General features: G+C 37.8%; 1 protein-coding gene and 1 pseudogene across 1 annotated transcript; one reads left to right on the top strand and one right to left on the bottom strand.

The window, feature by feature from the left end:
• Positions 1 to 1,226: 1,226 nt before the first annotated feature.
• Positions 1,227 to 8,092, bottom strand: LOC103723473 (inner membrane localized protein). The gene is made up of 5 exons (XM_008814392.5): positions 7,849 to 8,092; positions 6,392 to 6,524; positions 4,269 to 4,365; positions 3,592 to 3,678; positions 1,227 to 1,506 (listed from the first exon to the last, which is right to left on the bottom strand). Exons 1-5 carry the CDS (start codon positions 7,907 to 7,909, stop codon positions 1,372 to 1,374), a joined length of 513 nt encoding a protein of 170 aa, XP_008812614.2. The 5' UTR covers positions 7,910 to 8,092; the 3' UTR covers positions 1,227 to 1,371.
• A 115-nt stretch (positions 8,093 to 8,207) lies between these two features.
• Positions 8,208 to 12,720, top strand: LOC148702348 (uncharacterized; annotated as a pseudogene).

The raw sequence follows: 12,720 nt of genomic DNA, 5'->3' as shown, positions 1-12,720 counted from the left end.
AATTATCCCGGTGTACTTGGCACTCAGCAAACGTAACAGAAGGTCAGAAATATGGTCCTGCCACCCTAGTGACACCTATTTATCTCTATCTATAAATAGATAACACCACAAAGTTCGTATCGATGTCACAAAAATGATTTTTGGCAGATGCAAAAGTGGGATATCCCCATCACAAGTTCACAACTTCCTGCAAAATAAGAACTTTTCACACACCATTTCACGCCGCCTTTTTACACCCCCCCCCCCCCCCCCCCTCCTCCTTTTTTTTTTGCTTTTTTTTTGAATTTTTTTTCATGAATACCCTTCTAAAAATTTAAATTTACATAAATACTCTCTTAAAAATTATATTTATTTATGTACCCTCATAAAATACTATTTTTGCACAAATAATTCTAATACAACGATTATTCTAACACTATTAATAAAAACTATAGCCTATTTAATTAAAAATAAAATAAAATTTTAAAATTATTTTTTTGTCTTTAATAAAGATCGCTTTAAAAATATTTTTGCACATCTATTCATTAAGAGCATTTTAGTCATTTTAATATGAAATCATTAATTTTTAACAGCGTTAGATGGCGTGGTTGAATCTTACAAATATCAATTTTAATAAAATATTCATGCAAAATTAAAATTTAGAAGAATATCTAAGCAAAAAAAAAAAAAAGTTTTTTTTTCTTTTTACTCTTTTTTTTCATCCAAGAAGAGTCTGGCAGGATTGCTCCACCTCAACCGACCAGATTAAACAGAGGCCTGCAGTCCAAAGCAGGCCAACAAAACAATAATACAATGCTAGAAAGCACCGACCATAAATGCATTAGTAGGTTCTCAATATCTAATTTCTGCATATATGCTCGTGGACAACATAAATTTAAGGTAATGTCGCATTTGTACTGCTAACGTTGACGTCGACGCAGACTAAGTTTGCTTGGTTGAAAGAGTAAAGATCCATGTTGCGAACAAAGTTGGGACACGGCACTTGAAAGGGTCTAAAATTTCCAATGGATAAAAGTAGGAAACTGTGAAATTGGTCGGGGGCTAGCTAAAATTAGAAAAAACTGACACTCTATTTGGCTTGACAACTCTCCTTGATTTTGATGACACTGTGGCAATTGCAACTGGCAAAATGCCACATCAGCTCCTAAAATTTGTTCTCCGCCTGATACATCCACACTGTGACTTGCATGCAATCAAAGAAAATAAGTTCTAGATGGTCAAGCAGCTTCATGAACAATTTTGCTGGTAAAAAACTGCAGAACTGAAGTACTATAGATCCAAATTTTACCAAGTCAAAAACATCGAAAGTAAAGGCACAATATCCACAAATACAGCTTGTTCCATGCGCACTAACATGTTACCAGGTTGACTTTAAATTGCAGCTTCGACTTCATCTGATGCCACAGCTACCCCATTTGGACCATCATCTGCTCGGAGCTGAGAAGAAACATCATCTATAGCTGAGTTCAGCTGCTCAATCTTCTGTGCCAGTATCTTTCGAGTCCTCTGCAGTCACCAATCAGATTGCCATTGTTTACGCAGCTCATAGGTAAGAATCAAAATGATGAAAAAAATATCTGAATAAATAAAATCTGGCACATTACGTCAGACTCCATATGAAAAATGAAAATAAAATAATTTCTGCATGGCAGCACGATGACTAATATTCTAGATATGATTAGGTATGATCGCTAAAATCCTTTTCAGTACCATTAGCGTGATAAATTGGATGTGCTATGCAATATGGAGAGAAATCTGATACCCTTATTCATAGCAGCAATCATCGAGAGCACCAGCAATCCAGCCTCCAGACACATTTGGAACCATAGAAAAGAACTAATAAATGTGCCAAAAAGGTGGACCTGCCTGCGAAGTGCAAAAATCCAAATATAGCAAGAGACCAGTGGGACATGTAGGCCAATTTAGTCCCCATCAACGTGCTACTGTAATGTGGCAGCTTAAAACATGGAGAGAACAAACATGTTGGGAACACCTAAATACATCCAGTCCTTTAGTAATCCACCTCGGACGAGGTAACCATTAAGGCAAAGAAGTTCCTCATGAAAATCAGCAAACATATGCCTCCACACATATATGTCAGCCTCCCAAACATGGTATTCCAACCAATATATGTTGCTATGTTCCTATATACCCTCAGTGTTAGCTTTATTACATGGACAATTCAATAATCTCCTGGGAAATGACAGGAGCCACTTGCTAAGAGACAAATGAACTGATTATAGTGCCTGCAAAAAGTCGCAGGTTTTCCTTCCTTGTGCATGTAAAACAAATCAACCACTAATTTCCAGGATGAAGTCTCATGACGTACAATATTTTGAACCACTTTAGCTTAATGAAATTACATAAGAGGAATGGCCAAAATATAAGGTTTAAGAATTAGTCAGATCAAGCATAATATATGGAAAGACTGGAGGACGCTTCAGCAGAAACTTACAGCTGACCAAGAGCCCAAAATAAAAGAAAATATATGATGCTTGAAACCAAATCTTCAAAGAACAGTGGGATGTCTTCACATTAGCTAGAGATGAATGGAGTCACACAACAGTGAAACTCAATTAAAAAAAAAAAAAAAATACTTTTATGAAGGCATTAGCAAACCACACCATAAGTGCAAATATGAGTTAAAAAGAGAATGACTAAAAACATCATGTGAAAAAAGTAGAATAGTACACATTTGAAGAGAAGGATGGGCCCTACCAACAAGGACAAATTGTCACATTACCCAGGATAAGCAGTGTAGGGGTCCGGATGGTTTGAAGCCAATAACAATGGAAGTGTTGATAGTGGGGAAGAGACCATGCTTGTGAGAGTTTTAAACAGAGAAAGTGCATAAGGAGAGTTGTAATGTACGTGAGTAAGTTCCTTATGGACTTAATTGGGTATCTATAAAGATAAAAGCCCATCATCTGTCAGTTAGGCAATGGTTGCAGAGACAATATACGCATAGGATGTCCGATCATAAATTTAATGTGGAATCAATTATGAAAGCACCAGTTTTTGAAGGATTCTATTCAAGAGACAAAAAAAAAAGAACAAAATGGCAAGAAGAATTTGATTCATGGTCTAAAAGCTTTAAAAAGGCCATCGATAACGGTCCCCTTTGAAACAGCTATAGGAAGAAATTATATTAGAGAACTGTGGAAAAAACATGTCATAACAACTGCCCGATGCAAAAGGCAGAATCGCCAGACACAATGATGAAAATGCGTAATTGCATAGGAAAATATAATTTGTCCCGTTACAGTCAACACAATTGTCATTGATATAGAAATGACTGTTCCCAACATAGTCAACATATATTGTTGTAAATGGAACGTATGATGAAATTTGGATGATAGGACCAAATTGAATAGTTTCCACATTCACCCTTGTGGCATTTGTGATACATGCTGGCAGGTTTCTAAGAAAATATGTAAATAAACGACCAACTGATGCCCAAACTCCTCAAAAATAGTATGATAACATGCTCAGTACGGCACTGTGTAAATGAAACATAATATACAAAGACTTTACTATCTGTAAAGGGGATCTTTGAACTTAGAGAGAACTATGAGAAAGAATAAGATTTACCTCCAAAGCCTTTTCCTCATCATATATGAATTTTGGCAACTTCCTCATCAGATCTCTTCTATCAGCCCCAGCCAATATTTTGCTGATCTGAAAAGTTTGTGATCCATCAGAAACTTGTGGAAGTTAATAGCCACATAACCATTAACTGAAGACTGATCTTTAAGCATGCAGATGCCCATCAGTAACTGCTAACATGCTGCCAAACTTCTAATTGGACATTAGATTGCAATATACGCATAGATGTGCACATATTACATGTAAAGCATAGCTGATTTGATCAGCACCAAAAAGTTAATCTCAAAAATACAAATGCAAAACCCAACCCCACTTCTCCCACTCTCTCTCTCTCTGTCTGTGTGTGTCTGTGTGAGAGAGAGCACAAACTTATAACATTTTAAGCCTTACACAGGATATCATCTTTAATGTTCAGATAATGCTTAACTCAACAAAAAAATGCAATAATGATGCAAAACAAACAGATAAGAATTGTTTAACATTCCCATACAATTTCTACTAGATAGAAGTCAAATAATTGGTATATCTTGCAGCACGCAGTATAGTTAGAAATTGCGATGAGTGGACTCAACACAGCCTCCTAAGAATGCTCAAATGAAAATATAACATACAGAAAGGTATAAAAAGAGATATATGGTATGCTGAAGATATTACTTCAGTACCTGAGGAGCATAGACACAACCAAGAGCTCCAACTATAATTCCACCCAAAACAAATCCCCCAATGAAGATACTAGCACTGCTTGGCCTTCCACCACCACTATTTCAAATGCACAAAGACAAGAATTCAAACTAATATCAGTATATCATATGTTTCCAACATCCTAATAGTGAAACTGCAACCACTGACAAGAACATGAAAGTAAAACACATTCTATGACAAGGATATCAGAGCAGTATGGAACAAAAGAAGATTGTATAAATTTCATTTGATAAAAAAGTCTCATTAATAGAAAATATTAGAAAATTTGAATTTGTATTGCTAACTATATTCAATATAATAGACATGTGCTGTAAGAGAAATCTCAAAATAGGAAGTGAAGTTTCAAAATAGATATGAGCACATGCGTGTACTGTAAGAGAAATCTCAAAATAGGAAGTGAAGCTTCAAAATATAGATTATTCATCTGCGGCCTATTAGATTGTCTATTCTGTTTTTTGTTTGGTATCTCTTTCCTTGACATGTTTAGTCTACCAAAATTTCCTGACTTCCTTGCATTTGCCAGCATTTCAGTGTCACAATTGCTGAATTGATCTAGAATTCCAGCTCTGCTACTAAGATTACAGCTATCCAGCAGTGCATCTTAGTATTTCTCAACTTACACTTTCTGCAATTGTGGTTATTGACACAGGCATCAGGATCCAGTATTCTTCATAAAAGCTTACTTAAGCTATCAGCCGGTAACAAAGTTAAATAAAAGGATTCTTCATGTGGAACTTCCAAATTAACCTTCCCTCCTTCGACAACCATGCATATAATAGATATCAAAATACTTAAAGTACAAAAAGTTGTCTTCCCAATCATAGGTTGTTAGTCTATCGAAGAGTCTTACCGGCAGATCTTTTAGCAGCTTTCTGAACAATTGATTTGGCATTACCTCTATACTTTCAATACTATCAGGGTAAGAATTGTCAGTTTCACAAAAACATGCATGGTCTGGAATTTTCTAACTTTAGGCCAGCCATCTGCTGCTAGATCAGACAATTGAACAAGTTAAGAAAGCTGCTAGGTGACATATTCATCATTCAGTGGCATCTAGGAGGATGAACTGCCATGTATTCTTTCAGTAGAAAACTTTAAATTATGTAATAGATGGCCACTAGCAAGCTATTTTCAGCGACAGGCATTGCTTTCTTATGTAGGAATGGTGGGAAAGGACAATGCACATTCATATAGAAGCACCAAAATTTTCTGATTCCATTTGATAATTATTTCCTAGCTCTGTTCCTCCCCTGTTGTTGTTGCTTATCCCAACAGCACCTATCCATTGAGCATTGCTCCTAACTGCGGTGGACCTGCCTACAAGATTTGGTTTACTGATATCACCGGCTCTCTTTTTCATTGGACTCGGCAACCACTCCTATCCCATATTGTCACCATGCTTCCCCATACTCGGGCCACTTGACAATTAGTAGCAGCACTCTTAAGCAAACCAATCCCATCGCATCCCACTCGCCTCTCTCATTGATAGCGTCATCAACGACTTCCCCCACCAAATCCCTTTCCAGGATGACATGGTAGATGTGACTAGAAATCCAGTAGATAAATCCTCTAAATTTGTTGACAATATAGAAAAGAATACGTGCCATTAGCACTTTATTCAACTTCGGAATTAAAATCAAAAGTAGGCACATGAACAAATACATGCTGTGATATTATGCTTCATGTGGTAATACAATGCTTCACGCTTCATACAAAAATTTGGCTTAGATTGCATTCAATCACATTGCATCAATTGCATACATCATGGAGACTTAGAGACCACGACTACTTGGGAAACTTTGATTGGGTGCAACTTCTTGAAGGGGGTCTCTATATGTTCGTTAGTCCTGCAGCACTTACAAGCATCAGACACACGCAAAAGAATAGATTAGCATAATCATAATAGAACCTCCTCTCTTCCATCAAGGACCACGAAGAAAATATTACATCGTGCAAAGAGTGCCTTATATACCACATATAAACTGCATTCAAAGGTTTCGAGTGATAGAGTATTCTTTAGAGAACATGCAAAATAATAACTACTACAAAAAATTAGCATCCTTCATTCTAGTGATTCAAGTACCTGTAGGCTGCTTGAACAGTAACTCGGCTCTTATAAGTTGCAATTTTTGCTTTCCTCCGGCAAATGGTGCTCCGGGACAAGTTCATAGGCCTGCAACTTACAAGAGATTGCTCTGATGGCTTCAAGGAACAACCTTAAAACAGTAGAAAATGCCAAGAATTAGCATGGCATTATTTCAAACACTTCTTTCATGATGTGCTAATTTTGAATAAATATGTTCCTTAATTCCTGTCCTCAAACATGTCACAAATGTAATTCAGAAACAAAATCTCACCTAAAGGGAAAGGCTACATTTTGTTCTGTTAGATTATTTGAATGTAACTTATACATGCAGAGATTAGATTGGAAAATAAGGATAAGGCTTGGTATATAAAGCGCTTATCAACATTAGTTAAGTATAATTTTCTCAAAAAACATTATTTAAGTATAAGGTTGTATTCTTTGACGGATCTTCTACTATATAATTTTGTATATGGAGTTACTCATACTATGATTCATTCACAATGAATGTGAATCTATGCAAGTGTCATTGACAAGATCGTAATCATACAATCTCAATACTATGATATCTAACAATTTATTTGGCCAATCAAATCATCTAATTTGGTTCATTCTAATACCTTGACTCATATCAGAAATTAGTTAGACTACGTCTGATTTATTCACAATGAGTGCTAGTCGATTTATGTATCATTGATCAGATGGTTTTTTTATATTTTTGTATTCATTTAATTCACTGCTATGATTTCCATCCAAGAGACTTGACCCAACAAAAACCTTTCAACTTGATAACAGATGCGAAATCCAGTAATGGATAAGACACTCGTGTCTAGAAATTCATGACACCTTCCTTTTCTGCTCCTTAGCAAATACTAATTGTATTTCCACAAACACAAGCAAAATTTTGTTGCTAAGGCCTGAGAATAAGCTTCTTGAAACTTCTTGCACAATACTCCCACTTCGGTTCTTGAAACCTAAAAATCTCTGCACTGCGTAACGTCACTTCAAAATAAAATAAAACTAACAGGAATATAAGCTAACTTCTGGTTTCTAAAGAATCTTGAATTCATTGCTACAGAACGAGGAGACTAGGGCAGACGCTTCATCCATCCACTTCCTCCATATGTTGCATAATTTGCAACAAATCCAGAAAGAAATCAATCCAGAAAATAAAACCCAATTCATTCAATAAATCTAAAATCAACCGGTCACCAATAGGTTCGAATAAATCCCAATCAAAACTACGGATCCAACTATCAACTACAGCTGAAAAAGAAAAAAAATACCAAAACTGACTAAATCTAAATGGAAATTCCTTCCATGAATACATAACAAAACCTAGAAAGAAGCTTCAATCCGAATCAGTTCATCCGCAAAGCAAGAATTTGGGAAACTAAAGCAAGTTGGAGGATTAAATGAGAGATCCAACGGTAGCGATTGAGGGAGGAGCGAAGCACCGGAGAAAGCCGGGGGGCGGATATCTCGGATGGAGACGAACGTATTCGCGATGACCGCCATGGCGATTCCTCCTTTCGATCACTCTTTCTTGGAAAATTTTAGAAGAGGCGAAAGAATTAGGGGAAGATGAGATAAGTGGAAGCAGCCGTTCGATCCCTCCTCTCTCTCTCTCTCTCTCCCCCTCCCTCTCTCTGTTTCTTTGTAGGAATCGAGCGAAAGGCGCCTATTCGATCACATCGATGCGGAGAAATCGAAGGAAAATAATAATTAGAAATATAAATGAATAAAACAAAATGGGGTCTAGATCTGGAGCTCTGCATTGCTACGTGGCAGCCGACAGTCCGCTCTATGGCTAGATATGGCTCCGGTTAGGCTCGAGGCTGTTCTACCGAGCTCGGACCAGCATCCAAATAGCCATAGATTGAACTGAGCTTATGAGGTTGAGACTAGATTACGTTTAAGCTTACTGTAAATGTTTGTGATTACAATGGAAGTATTGATGGCTATAATCCTTCCATTTTTACTGTAAATGCAGTACGCTGTTCTTGTTTTCTTATTTTAAACAAGACTTAAGCTCTCTAATATATATATATATATATATATATATATATAGAGAGAGAGAGAGAGAGAGAGAGAGAGAGAGAGAGAGAGAGAGAGTATTGTAGGCTCATGAGTATCTTGCATTGCGACAATAAATATATAATGGAGGATAAGAAAGAAATATATAAATTATTTTGAAGATTTACTTTAAATAATTAGAATTATGAAATCACCAACCCCTATTAAATATTTTTTTTTTAACGAACATACGGCATCCATTATACATAGGGGTGGCAAAATATGACCCGACCCGCCAACCCGACCCGTGTTCGACCCGCCATAAACAGATTTGGGTTTGGCCTAAACAGGTTCGGGTCGTAAACAGGTTGACTCGTTTAACCTGTTTATTAATTGGGTCGGATACGGATTTTAGATGTCTGATCCGTTTAAACCATTTAACCCGTTTAACTGTTGGGCAGGTTAAACAGGTCTAAACAGGTTAAACGGGTTAAACAGGTTAAACGGGTCTAAACAGGTCTAAACAGGTTAAACGGGTCTAAACAGGTCTAAACAGGTCGGGTTGGGCAGGTTAAACAGGTTGGGTTGGACAGATTAAACAGGTCTAAACAGGTTAAACGGGTCAGGTTGGGCAAACAGGTTAAACAGGTCGGGTCGGGTTGGATAAACAGGTTAAACGGATCGGGTCGGGTTACCTGTTTAATAAACAGGTCAGGTTCAGGTTTGCAATTCCTGACCCGTTTAATAAACAGGTCGGGTTCAGATTTATAGTTTTCTGACCCGACCTGTATTTGACCCGACCTGTTTATGCCTGACCCGACCCGATTGCCACCCCTAATTATACATGCCTAGTGCTAGTGCTAGTGCTTAATAATTTGGCAAGATATTATACAAGCCGAGAGTTATTATATCTAAAAGCTATGCATCTAACCAATTTCTAGACTATTTTATCAAATGTTGCTTAAAAGAAGATATAATCATCATGAGCCGGTTGTTTTGTGATTATTTTATTAAGAATTTTGGGTTTTCTAGAATAAAAAATAATAATGAAAAATGGTCTTTTCTTTTTTCATCTTTTAAAAGTTTTCCCAGGTTTTCGGATGGATTTGCCCATCTTTCTCTTTAAAATAAAGTTTTCTCGGGTTTTTCTTGAATTTTCTCTGTTCTACTGCGGCAATAAAACAAATATAATTTCTATGATCTGAATGTCGTAACACTTTTTGCCGACTGTTTTTCTTTTGAAGGATTTCTTAGGTTGGCTTGTGGTCTCACTAATGGTTCTTCGTGAATATTTGTTTTGGGTTAATAGTGAGTTGCACTTTTTTAAGTTTTGGTTACTCTCCCTTATCATTGGTTCTACCAACTTGATTTTCCTCACTTCCATCAGTCTGTTCTCTTAGCGGAAATTATTCTTCATCTTGATTTTTTTATTCATGAATTACATGCATTGAAGAGCATGCTATATGTTGTGGGTGTGGTGCCGAATTTAGTCCTATACCAACTAGATAGCGGAAAGGTCTATGCCTTATAAGGAGGGAAAACTTCTTTTCTCACGAGGCGCCTTTTGTGGGACAAAACCGTGCGGATATCCCCATGTCAACGCTGGACGCGCGGGTCGGAAAAAATTTCTCCCTAGCGCTGGATGCGCGGGCCGGAGTCCCAGAGTGGACAATACCTCGTGAGGGACGCGGGCCGTTCTCTGTCGTCAGTTGGTTGGGATTGTGCTGTTGTCGAGTCGGAAGGCCTGCAACAGATAGCACGCCAGAAAGGGGCCCGCCCGCACATAGAAACTCTCCCTGGGCCTAGGGGGCTGCGTCGGCTCAGGCCGGCCCAGGACCTTCCCGCTGAGGGGGCTATGTTGTGGGTGTGGTGCCGAATTTAGTCCCATACCGACTAAGCAGCGGAAAGGTCTGTGCCTTATAAGGAGAGAAAACCTTTTTTCTTACGAGGCGTCTTTTGTGGGACAAAACCGTGCGGGTATCCCTTCGTCAGCGCTGGACGCGCGGGCCGGAAAAAATTCCCTCCGTAGCGCTGAAAGCGCGGGCCGGAGTCCCAGAGCGGACAATACCTCGTAGGGGACGCAGGCCGTTCTCTATCGTCAGTTGGTTGGGACTGTGCTATTGTCGGGTCGGAAGGCCCGCCAACACCATATTTTTTGGGTCTTGCCCGCAACTTATCTATTCTATATTTTTGCAGTTGGCAAAGTTGTAACATTGCCTCATCGTTGAATGGATTTGAACTGCAGTGGTTTAGGGGGAGACGCAAGAAAGCTCTGTTTGAAGCTCTTGTGAAGGTTAAAAAGCTGGTATGAGCTGAGAGCACATAGTTTTTCTAATTAGACGAGCTTAGAATTAACCACATAAACTTAAATTTTCTTTTTCTGTACCTCATACTATTATACTTCTGAGTTGTGATCATCATCCTTGGTTACTAAAGCCTCTACCCTTTGATTTCTTTGTGGCTTCTTTTTGAAGTTCATCCATGAATAGTATAATGCACTGTTTATAGTTTATTTATAGATATTGCTAATTTATGTGTCTCGACTGTTAGGTGATTCGTGCGGAGTTGATGATTCTTGGTTTCATCTCCTTACTGCTGGCATTTGGACAAAAGTACATTTCTAAGATTCGCATACCAGAAAAAGCTATGGATACCATGTTGCCATGCCACCTTGATGAGGAGCAAGTGGGAACAGAATTAGCAGAGGGTGGTCACCACAGAAGGCTTTTGTGGGATGCAATAATAGATTTATATCCAAAGCATAGGTTTTTAAGTGAGGTCTCATCTTGGTGTCCCCCATTGAGTAAATTAACACAATATTGTGCTTATAAATTAACTTGAATAGCTTTTAGTGGAACCAGGGTGAAAAGTGAAAAACAGTACATAATGCCACTCAATAATAAAGAAACACAATATATTGCATCTTTGTACAAAGTTAGATAGGGATTCCTGTTTCCACTCTATAATTTATGAAAGATTCAGATTCAATAGCCCATCTCTTGCATTTTTTAGGCATGCATCTTTTTCTTGACAATGTGGATGTGGCATCTTGTAATATCCTCCTCTTGCAGGTTTGATCACTGTTAGTTTTCTCAATTGAGAAATGTAAATGCCAATAGAAATTGTTGTCAACTTTGTTGATTATATCTTTTTTGTAGGTTCATTTATCTCCTGGCAGTAAGCTTGATTTTCAAAAGTATATAAAAAGGTCACTGGAGGATGACTTCAAAGTTATTGTGGGGATCAAGTACAAGCGATATCTTTGCAGTTCTTATCAACTCATGTAGCAAAGCATGTCTATCATGTTTCACCACACCAGAGAAGTGGAGAATAATTCTTTTTTATCATGTTCTGCTATTCAAATGACATCTCATCATGGCATTCTTAGACTGTCAGATCTAATTATTTCATAATTGCATCAACCTGAGTTCTTATCTCAGCATGAAAAAAAATTGAAGAGTAGGAATGGTTCTCATATTTCATGGCATCTTGTGTGGCCACCAACACTTTCACAACCACAACCTATGCAATTTCTACCTTTTTTGGGTTCTTTGCAGAGTGGGTGTCCAATTTGTATGCAGCTATATTACTCTTCCTCTTTATGCACTTGTATCTCAGGTAATCTTTTCTTGATTTATTTTTCTTTGTATAACATTTCAGTTTTAGGGATCTGGCTTATGTGGGGGGTGTATGTGTGTATGTATGCATGCATGTATGATGTACATTCTCCTACTTGAATTCATGGAATGATTTATGAACAACAATTGGGCTTCAAATTCTGATATGGAACCCATTTTTCTGTTCCAGATGGATTCACACATGAAGAGGTCCATTTTCGATGAGCAGACATGCAAGCCCTCAAGAAATGGCACCACCAGGCAGTGAAGAAGAAGAACCCACCAAAGGATTCATCAAATTCCCCCTTGAAGTCCCCAATTACGAGTCCAAGAGCGAGCCCAAACCCAGCCCTGAAAACTATTAGGAGCATATCACTAACTCCAGGCAGGAATCAACACTCAGACCCAGATGCATTAGATGCTGTAGTGAAAGCACCAACCATAAATAATACTGACCTGCTAACTGGATCAATTGAACATCATCAGCATGTGGTAGAACAGAATGGCGAGGAAGACAAGTTCTCGTTTGTAAAGCTTACAGATCCATAATGATGCATGTAATACAGCGAGTTTATACTTTCTAAGTTTTGTGTGACTTGTTAGAAAAGTTTTGGTGTTTGAAATGCATGTGTGAGAAATGTATATTTATTTGATATGCTGACTGGTATTATATAATATGTTTTACAGACAATTTTG

The sequence above is a fragment of the Phoenix dactylifera genome, chromosome 10 (genome assembly GCF_051530095.1).
Source record: "Phoenix dactylifera cultivar Ajwa chromosome 10, Ajwa_hap1_PhDact_Kaust_v1.1, whole genome shotgun sequence".
NCBI classification, from domain to species: domain Eukaryota; kingdom Viridiplantae; phylum Streptophyta; class Magnoliopsida; order Arecales; family Arecaceae; genus Phoenix; species Phoenix dactylifera.
The sequence above is the reverse complement of the archived record's forward strand: the minus strand, read 5'-3'. Positions and strand labels throughout refer to the sequence as shown.

Bases quoted from the DNA above. Each gene is read 5' to 3' on its own strand.
- LOC103723473 (XM_008814392.5), bottom strand. From the start codon at position 7,909: ATGGCGGTCATCGCGAATACGTTCGTCTCCATCCGAGATATCCGCCCC. The intron at 4,366-6,391 runs GTACTTGAATCA...CATTTGAAATAG, and splicing joins ACTGTTCAAGCAGCCTACAG to TGGTGGTGGAAGGCCAAGCA. The intron at 3,679-4,268 runs GTACTGAAGTAA...CAAACTTTTCAG, and splicing joins GTTGTGTCTATGCTCCTCAG to ATCAGCAAAATATTGGCTGG.